This window comes from Saccostrea echinata, unplaced genomic scaffold (assembly GCF_033153115.1).
Source record: "Saccostrea echinata isolate AGI-Se365-2 ecotype Australia unplaced genomic scaffold, CSIRO_AGI_Sech_v1 ptg000056l, whole genome shotgun sequence".
NCBI lineage: Eukaryota > Metazoa > Mollusca > Bivalvia > Ostreida > Ostreidae > Saccostrea > Saccostrea echinata.
The window spans coordinates 15,882,547-15,892,902 of record NW_026889805.1 but is presented as its reverse complement, the minus strand read 5'-3'; the positions used below and the strand labels follow the sequence as shown (position 1 = coordinate 15,892,902).

General features: G+C 35.1%; 1 protein-coding gene across 1 annotated transcript; it reads left to right on the top strand.

Annotated features, from left to right (window-relative positions):
* The first annotated feature begins 1,163 nt into the window (after window positions 1–1,163).
* On the top strand, window positions 1,164–7,899 carry LOC133173040 (uncharacterized). Its single transcript, XM_061307945.1, has 5 exons — window positions 1,164–1,762; window positions 2,673–2,768; window positions 2,939–3,172; window positions 4,319–4,475; window positions 5,242–7,899. Exons 1-5 carry the CDS (start codon window positions 1,304–1,306, stop codon window positions 6,126–6,128), a joined length of 1,833 nt encoding a protein of 610 aa, XP_061163929.1. The 5' UTR covers window positions 1,164–1,303; the 3' UTR covers window positions 6,129–7,899.
* Window positions 7,900–10,356: the final 2,457 nt, after the last annotated feature.

Below are 10,356 nucleotides of genomic sequence, written 5' to 3'. Positions count from 1 at the left end.
ATAATTTGCGTTGTTTAATTCAAATATGTCATAAAAATTGAGTTATAATAAATAGTTTTGAAGTTAGAGGTTCTGACTGAACTTTTCTTAAAAGCTGACGAGTGACATACCTTAAGTAGAATACTCCTTTCTATTTTTAGTAATCATGGCAACACCGTTCATTGAAATTAAAAACCGATACACAGAATTATGTATCTTAGTATAGTCCACTTGTGTGCCAAGTTATAATGAAATCAAAACTGCAGGAGGAGTAGCGTTTTGAAAGTTTTCACAGAAATGTCTATTTTAGGTAACAATGGCAACACCGTTCATTGAAATCAAAAACAGATACACAGAATTATGTATCTTAGTATAGTCCACTTCTGTGCCAAGTTATACTGATATCAGACCAAACCTGTAGGAGGAGTAGCATTTTGAAAGTATTTCACAGACATTTCTATGTTGAGTAACCATGGCAACACCGTTCATTGAAATCAAAAACCGATATACAGAATTATGTATCTTAGTGTAGTCTTCTTGTGTACCAAGTTATATTGAAATCAGACAAAAACTGTAGGAGGAGTAGACTTTTGAAAAATTGTTTACAGACGGACGTACAGCTAGACAGCTTGACAGACGGACGGACGACGGACACCTTACTATCGCATAAGCTCTTCTGGTCTCTGACCAGTAGAGCTAAACACATCGTCGCAAGCCACGGGTTTTGTGTCCATTCTATTTCCACAAACCCGGTTTGTGGAAATAGAATGGGCACAAAACCCGTGGCTTGTGCATTAACCAGAGTTGAGGTGTCCTTAAATCAGTGAGAGTTATCTTTCTTTGATGTAAACATGCACATGTCTTCACATAAAATACTTACAGTAAGATTATGAAAAATTTACTAAGTATCTAGGATCTAAAACAGTTAAATTCATCAATATTTATTAATTTTTTGTATATTCATAGCAAAATGGGGGCATTTCGATGATTTCTTGAGGCATTTCGGTGATTACGGGGGCATTTCGGTGATTCGTAGTACCGGATTGTTTTGATCTTTTCAACGTTTTCTGAAACGAAACTATTGCATTGTTTTGGTAAATCTTTGAGAGCAACTGGAACTGCCAATGGGGAGTCTGATACAAATTATTAGGTGCCAAAAGTTTTTGCAAAAAACAATAAGGATGGTCTGTAAAGCCGATTAGTGCCTTTACCTGATTATCTCATATGGTAGTCTGTGTAACGTAGCATAGAGTGTATGTTTAACGTGTTCCTGGCATAGAGTTTTTCGCGGCTCCCTAGGGAGGAGAAGTTCCTCTCCTGAACCATGGATAAGGAACTTATGTGTGCAATATGTTTAGAATTTTTCGACGAACCTTTGATGTTGCCATGCAGTCACAATTTTTGTAGAAAGTGTCTACAGGGCATAATCACTGCTAGGGACCAATTCACGAGTTACAGACCCCAGCGATATGTTGACTGTCCCTTGTGTCAGAGGAAGATTCCATTAGAAAGAACAGGAGTTGACCAGTTTCCAGTGAACCGTGCACTCGGCAATGTCATTAGTGTCTACAAAGCAGAGGCAGAAGTTACTTTCAATGATGCAAGTTGGAGTAAAGATGTATCGGATTCAGCTGGACAATGTCGACTGCACAAGGAAGACTTGTGTTTTTATTGTTTGTCTTGTAACCAAGCTGTTTGTAAAGAGTGTAAATGCATTAGTCAGAGAGATGCAGGTGCATCTCATCGATTCAGTCCCATCAAAGAACAACTCCATCGCTCTCAGGTATACACTGTGTATAAACACACCACCTGATACAATATATATCTTAATACACTTATTAGAATAGATAAATGTACCCTGATATTAAATAAACTAAATCTAAAATTGTTTAGGAATATTTTTATCAGCCTATGAACTAAGTTTTCAGAGATAGCAGGAAACCAAACTGCTCTGAAGTTATCAAGCAGTAACCTCAGGACCCACAATCCTTTGTGAATTGCATCTTGCTGCAAACTACGTTCTCTTCATAATAACAAAAGTTCAACAAAAAATAAACTCACCTTGATTTAATGGATATTGAAGCTAATAGTAGCTTAATTAAATGTCCTTTATTCTGATTAGCACTGTTTAGGATTCTGTTTGGTATGGCCTTACATACAACATCATGTGACATCAGAGTCTAGACGTACCAAATATCACGTGCGGTTTGAAGAGACTGATCTAAGTAAAAACTGATTAGGTATTTGCGCTTGCCCTTAATGGTCGCACCATCAACATTAGTTAATTTTCATGGTAGAAATGTGTATAGTTTTGTATGATATTATAGTCTGTGTACATAGTACACTGTAGCAAGTATCTCTGAGGAAAATGTTATGATGTTCAGTATAAATTCCACCCATACAGTATTTATCAAGAAAAAAAAAATGTAAAACCAAATAACATGTACTTTACATTGTATAGTACACTTTAAAGTTGATTAAGTTTTTAGTCAAATAAGATTTAAACGTATGAAAATTTCTACTTTTGCTCTGTCTAGTATAAACTATGAAAAGTAGCAAGTAGGAAAGTTCAAGTACATGTAAAAACATATATACCAGTGAATGATTATCAGTTAATGATAGTGACTTTGCAAACACATTCTATCATTTATGGCTCTTACATAATCTAATAGTTATTCTTTAATTATTTGTAGACATCAATATTGGCATCCCTGTCAGAAATTAGGAAGAAGAGTGTTATGTTAAATGACAGAATTCAACTTTTGAATGAAATCCTTGAAGGGATTGATGTATGTATGATTCAACAAGTACCAAATAATGAATGAAGAAAATCAGTCATTGGTAATTAGTAGTAAAGGAAGGAAATGGCATGAATATATAGATACTATTTAATATTTATAAAATTAAGAAATCAAAATGTTCAATGTTGAATGTGATTAACTGAGCTTGATTTTATTAGGAAAATGAGAAGCATGTGCAGAAAAGTATTGAGGAGGAGTTTGAGGCACTGAGGTCACAGCTGAAGAGTCGGCAGGAGGAGATGAAAAGGCGTCTACACAATGATATTGAAGCTATTAAACGTCCAATTCTAGATCAGCTGAGAAAGAACAAGTCTATCAACTCCAGTATAGATGACCATCAGAGGAAACTAAGTCTAGTCAAAGCCACACAAGATCCAAGTTTACGAATTAAGGTTTCCTTTTACCAATATTTTACATCAAATTTGAAAAAGATAGATGATTGGTCTTGTATAAGTGGTTCCAAACAGAATCAAACTTCAACCTCATTAATGCCTGTAATCTTGTTACCAGTATGAATTACATGTATGTACAGTATTTATTACCATTTTGCTAAGATTTACAATTGTGAAATATGTAATTACTGTATACAGGGTTATTTTCGCCCTTTCACACTTGCAAACAATTTTGTCCCGTTTTAATTTCGCCCAGTCACAGTTTTGTTTAAGAAATTATACTGTTTTCTTTGAATTCTTTCAGTCTTAAATTTGCCCACTTGCGTCTAGGGCGAAAGGGGCGAAAATAAAACGGGGAAGAAAATTTCCCTGTATACAGTAATCCATTTAATGAATAAAATTTATATTTATTATTTATGCCCCCGCCATAAAATGGCCAGGGGCATATAGTGTTACCCTGCTCCGTCATTCTGTCAATCTGTGATTCTGTCATTCCATCATCATTGACTTTTGTTCATTATCTCAGCAACAGTTGCACTGTTGCAAAAATAAGAAAAATTCACTTTCTGCTCTCTTACTTTTGTTGGGATGTATGTATAAGGTTAAAATTATATATGCAGCTATTTTACCAAAAAATACAGGTCAAGTTTGAATTGGGTCCTGGTCCGATGATTTTTGACAGTTATCCCCCTTGAACTTCGAAACGATTTAAAAGTTCACAATTTCTAATCATTATCTCATCTATAAATGTGCAATTTATAAATGTGCAATTTACAATATGCAATTTGAAATTTTGGCTGTCTGTAGGGGCTTTGTGGCGTTACAACACATCTAGTTTCAAGGATGTATTATTTTCAATCTGTGAAAATAACAAATGTGACAAAGGAAAACTGAAGAAAAATTCAATTATGTTGGGTATGGAATTTGACCTGTGCTTAGCTTCCATTAAAAAACATATAACTCCTGTCCCACATTTGATGTAAATTCATATCCAACCAAAAATATTGAATATCCCCTATATTTATTTCAGGAGTATCCCAAATTTAATTATTCATGAATTGGTTAGAATATCAATGTCATTTTTGCCAGTTATCTTAGGATGACCATGTGATGTTTCATTTTGCATGTTGAAATATCTTTTAACAGCTGTTACAAGAGTCTGAGCGACAGCTAAACAGCCTGCTTTGTTTTGACCTGGCCTGGTTTTCCTCAAGTGACACACCCACTGTCAACATGCCAACATGGGAACTTCAAAAACGGGCAGTGGAGAATGCCATTCCACACATTCAACTCAAACGATCAGGTAAAAAACATGATGAAGAAAATCCTTACAAAGCTTATCTACTAGATGTTGGAGAAAATCCATGTACTAGATTTTGGAGAAAATCCTTACAAAGCTTGTCATGCACTAGATTTTGGAGAAACTCAGTCTATCCAGAATAATGCTGAACCTGGTACAAAACAGCAACAGTGACAACAACGTTTGAGATATAATTTTTAATCAAATTCATGGCAAAATACCTAAGCAAGAATAACTTAAACATCAAGTAACAAGTAGATTTTTAGCTCTATTGGTCAGAGACCAGAAAAGCTTATGCAATAGTAAAGTGTCCATCGTCTATTTGTCTGTCTGCCTGTAAACAATTCTTCAAAATGCTACTCCTCCTACAGTTTTGGTCTGATTTTAATATAAATTGGTACATAAATAGACTACACTAAGATTCACAGTTCTGTTTGTCGGTTTTTGATTTCTATGAACAGTGTTGCCATGTTAAAATAGAAATTTCTGTGAAATACTTTCAAATTGCTACTCCTCCTACAGTTTATCTTGACAAAGTAGGGACTGCATAGGATCCTTGTCTTGAATCTATAATTTAAGACATGTACCAGGTTTTATCATACATTAGAATCTATGATCTCCTTCTGGATGAAAATTTGGAAAAGAAATTGCATTATCAATGAATGGCTTCATGGATCTTATTTTCCAAATGGATGGCTACAAATTTAGCATAAAGAAATTAATGGATTCCAGTAATCATATATTAATTAACTGCTTATATTATTTCCAGGCCATGAACTCTTGACGCCAGATTCAGCTGCTTCTACAGAGGCTGGTATAACAGCAGGATTAAGTGGTGTGAGCTTCAGTGATAAGAATCCCAAACATAGTCATGAGATGGCAAAGCAGCCAGTCCGGGATGATCCAGCATCCTACCTGAGAAGTTCCTCCAGCACCACACTGGGGGTACAAACTGAACCAATATCTAATACCTCAACAGAAGGTGCAGTGATGCATCGTAATGCATTGTCCATTCATAAGCATCCTCTTCCACTGGACCCAAACCGACCTACAGAGAATAAGGATGTCCGAACTACGACTTCCTTGTATTTTACTAGTCAGTCAGGCAAACCACAAGGACAACAGAGGACAAATATGAGTGTGACTCTGCCACCAAGATCTGACATTGAAATCTCATCCCACACATCAAATGTTCACCCTCGACTATCCCTGCCAACCACTGCAAGTACAATTGCCATTTCTTTACGCAGAAACTCAGAAGGAGGTCTTCAGACCCTTGGTGGAGGAGAGGCTGGAACTCCCACTTCTGCTACCCTCCCAATCACCACGCCCATTACTAACTCCTTACTTGCCAACATAAACAGTGTCCCTCCCATAACTTCATCATCAGTGAGTCTGACCAGTGAGGCAGGAGCTGCTTCTTTCCCCAGTTTTACTGAACCAGACAGAGTTCCTTCATCCATGGAGACAGAGAATGGGGTCAATGCCAGCTCCCCTAATGGGTCAGAGGGGTCAAATAGATCAAACAATCAGACAAATAACTTCAGTGACGCTAACTTGCCGAGGATAACTGCAAGGGATTTCTCACCAGGTAGGGGTGTGACGTATCCTGGAGGTCGTCGAATTGTGAAAGCCAAAAAAATAATCAAAAAGTAAACATCTGTCACATTTCACTCCATTTGTAATCAAAATCAGAAACATTTTTTTGCTCTTATCTCTGTCCTTTCTGTGGTGTTAACTCAAAAAAACCCTTAAAATTACTAAATGTACTTATCTAGTATCAAACTTGATAAAACTGCTGTTGTAAGTGCATTGTACATCTAACCTCCGAGAAAGCCTTGCTTGTATTTTTTATTTATTCTGTAACAGCTGAACTTGCAATTTATAGGGATGCCTTCATTGTAAGTTGAATTATACAACAACTGCATTTACATGCATATATCAATATTGTTTTATACTAAATGCCTAAAATTTACATTCACACTTAAGAATGGAATAATGTCAATGCTATACAAGGTTGAACCGGTGATATGTTTGGTAAACTTTTATGCTACATGTATTTTGTTGTATGGAACAAATTTTTATGCCCCCGTAATCGTAGATTCGGGGTATATAGTTTTTGCCCTGTCTGTCCATCTGTCTGTCCAGCTGTTTATCTGTTTGACCACAAAAACTTTAACATTGCCCATAACTTTTGATTGGTTGGAGCTATGGCTTTCGTATCTCACAAGTGTATTCCTTGTGACAAGACCTTCCTTTTGGTACCAACATATTTGACCTCTTGACCTTGACCTTGGAGTTTGACCCACTTTTGTAGAAAATTACCCAACTTTAGCTTTGACCATAACTTTTGAAAAGTTGGTGCTAGGGCTTTCATATTTCATATATATATATTCATTGTGAAAAGACCTTTCCATGGGTGTAAATATTTTTTACCTTTTGACCTTGACCTTATAGTTTGACCCACTTTTAAAAAACTTAAACCTTGGCCATACTTTTAAATAGTTAGTACAAGGGCTTTCAAATTTTCACAGGTATATTCCTTGTGACAAGACCTTCCTTTGGATACCAACAATTTTGACCTTTTGACCTTGACCTTAGAGTTTGACCTACTTTTGAAAAACTTCAACCTTCGCCATAATGTTTGAACAGTTAGTGCTACAACTTTTATATTTTGCTTGTGTATTTCTTATTACAAGTCTTCCCCTATGTACCATTAATTTTTACCCTTTGACCTTGGTGTGTTACCCATTTTTAGAAAACATTGTCTTTGACCATAACTTTTGAATGGTTGGTGCTTGGGCTTTCATTTTTTTTCCAGGTATATCCATTGACACAAGTCCTTTCTTTAGGTAACAACATTTTTGATCTCTTGACCTTGGAGTTTGACTTGCATTTGAGAAACTTTAACCTTTGCCATAAGCTGCCATACGGGGCATCAGTGTTTCACAAACACATCTTGTTGTACATGTATTTGGCTTTGAAATTTTACTAGTGACCAACTGTTGAATATGTCATCCTTTTTGACAACTGGATTAGTAAAGAACCATTAAGTAAACATTGTCTTAATGTCTTTATTTAATCGCAATCTTATACATCTTCATACAAAATACGATGTAGTATAAAAACATCAAAAATGTTGTCTACTTCGCTATGTAAATGGGGCAGAGAGTTACTTGTTTTTTAGTCATGAATCTCAAAGTATTTATAATAAGTATCTTCTTGGTGGAAAAAGTGAATGGGATGTATTGCAATATTTAACAGACTTATTTTGGTGACCACAGTGAAAGTTTGAAAATATGTACTCAAGGTAATGTATTTATTGTTACTTGTATTAACATTTTGTAAAATGTTATTTTAGTGTGATAGCATTGTTGCGCATGTTATTATGTTATCTATAGTATTTATAAATAAAATTCACACAGATTATTTTGTTGTTATTACTGTACACCTATTACAGTTTGGCATTCATACAAATTATTAGCTCTTCTGAGCCAAAAGCTTAAAGAGCTAATGCTAAGGCTATATTTGTGCAGTGTGTATTTTTTTTTAAATGGTCCACCTGTGACACAGTGACAGAACATATTGTTGCTATGTACAAATTGTTGTCGGTAACAATACCAAAAAAATATTGTTGGTCAGAAAATTGTGTTTAGGATCGTTGTACACCAGTATTTTTTTTTTCTCATTACCAGGTATATATATTTGGAGATGTTAATTTTTCTGTTCAGTAGTGATAATTCTCGGGATAACCGGTATATTTTTGCGTGATTCTTAAACAAGTACCGATATTATTGGAGTTGGGCGTCAATATTTTTAAAAGTTCATTAAATCTGCTTCTAGAGAATATATATTTATTTTTAAATGCTTCTTTAGTCATATTGTGAAATTGATTAAAACGTTTAGTGCACTGGATATCAGTGAACTGTAAGTGATTAAAGTTTTTTTTTTAACAGAAAGTTGCTGTTTCATTGAAGTTTGAAAGAGAGATTTTCCTGGTTTTGTAATTGATTTATATTAATCCTGTTGTTGGCACTATTCTCCTCTTCAAAGTATTACTTGTACTCTGTATATTAACCATAGCAGTCATTGCATCTGCTTCAATGGAGTTGAAGACAAAGTGATTTCATGAAAATTGAATGTATTTTTTCGATATCGTTGTCAACTTCATCATCATCCATATCACTGTAACTCAGTGGTGTGACAATTTGAGTAATGAGGGTTGGCACACATTGTCGCAGGCAACAATATGCACATGCATAGTTTTGCAGCCTGCAACAATATATACTGATGAACAACAATATGTGCACTAACAGTAGGTAGACGTTGCTGGCGACAATATATACAGAACGACAATATGTACTGTCACAATCATGCTGTGTAAAATAGCCTACTAGACGCATCTGTGTGATTTACAAATCAAGTACATTCACAAGACTACAAAAAAAAAAAAATTCCTCAAGTAACTCTAACTTTGGGGTGACAATATGTGCAGTGAGGGTAGACTACATAATTTCGCCAGCAACTACATGTGTAATTTTGCAGCTGACAACAGTGTGTGTCGATGACAATATATGGAGTGAGGATGGGTGCATATAGTCACCACCGACATGTACTTAATGACATGTACCATCAAACCATATCTCAGGAACCCTTGGCAAATTTTTGTCAAATTTGTCATGGGTATCCTTGGCCCAAAGGCATTCATTTATGCTAAAAATAGGGATGTGACCCTTAAACAAGGGGAGATAATTAGGGAAATTAAAACAAAGGTAGTGGTTGCTTAAAATTCTTCTTCTCAAGAACCACTAGGCATATTACTACCAAAGATATGCATAAGGATGTGGATGTGTTGTTGATTAAAAATTGTTCAATGCCTTACCCTGGGGCAAAGGGCATGGTCTCAAGGTCACTTTAAAGTTGACCTAAAATGATGTTTTGTTAAAACTTTGATATTTTGCCCACTATAAGGACTAGGATCATTAAACCTTGTCAGTTGATGCATCTTAGGACCTCATGTCATGCTGACCCAAAAGAAGGTCATGGTGACCTATTTTTTGAATTTTTGAAGGTACATGTATTCATTTTCAAATTGATTTTGATGCATGTCTTGGACACTTTGAAGCTTATAATCATCAAAATCATCAGTTTATGCATCATGGGACCATGAAATGTATCAACCAAAAAGTAGATCACTATGACCTTCTTTCAGAATTTTGATGGCTAATCATTTTCAAAATATTTTAGTTCATTATTTCAGATACTGAGAGGTTTAGAATCATCAAACCTTGTAAGTTGATGTGTCATGGGATTTTGAAACATGTATGAAAAAGTAGGTATTTTGATATTTCAGAGCTACCGGGTATATCTAAATATTTTGGACAATACATTGTATGAGGCTTAGAATAATCATATTTGATCAGTTGATGCATCTTGGGTTCACAAAGTACGTCAACCAAAAGTAGATCACAGTGACCAACTTTTGAAAATTCATGGTGAATTTCACAATTATATCTCAATTTTTAGGATAATAAGAGGCTTAAATTAGTTAAATTTAGTTAGTTCATGCATCTTAGGTCAACAGAGTTTGTCAACTAAAGAGTTGGTCACAGTGACCTACTTTTGGAATTTCATAGTTGTATCTCAGTATTTAGGATACTAAGAGATGCATCTTGGGTTTTCAAAGTATGTCAACCAAAAAATATAGGTCATAGTTATCTACTTTTGGAATTGCAATGGTATATATATCTAAATATTTCAGAAAAGAGGCTTAGAATCATCTATGTTTGTTAGTTGATGCAACCTGGGTTCTCAGAGAGTGTTAACAAAAAGTAGGTCATGGTTAGTAGTAGGTCAGTTACTGGGCAAAAGTAGTGTTTACTTT

Bases quoted from the DNA above. Each gene is read 5' to 3' on its own strand.
- LOC133173040 (XM_061307945.1), top strand. From the start codon at position 1,304: ATGGATAAGGAACTTATGTGTGCAATATGTTTAGAATTTTTCGACGAA. The intron at 3,173-4,318 runs GTTTCCTTTTAC...ATCTTTTAACAG, and splicing joins ATCCAAGTTTACGAATTAAG to CTGTTACAAGAGTCTGAGCG. The intron at 4,476-5,241 runs GTAAAAAACATG...TATTATTTCCAG, and splicing joins CATTCAACTCAAACGATCAG to GCCATGAACTCTTGACGCCA.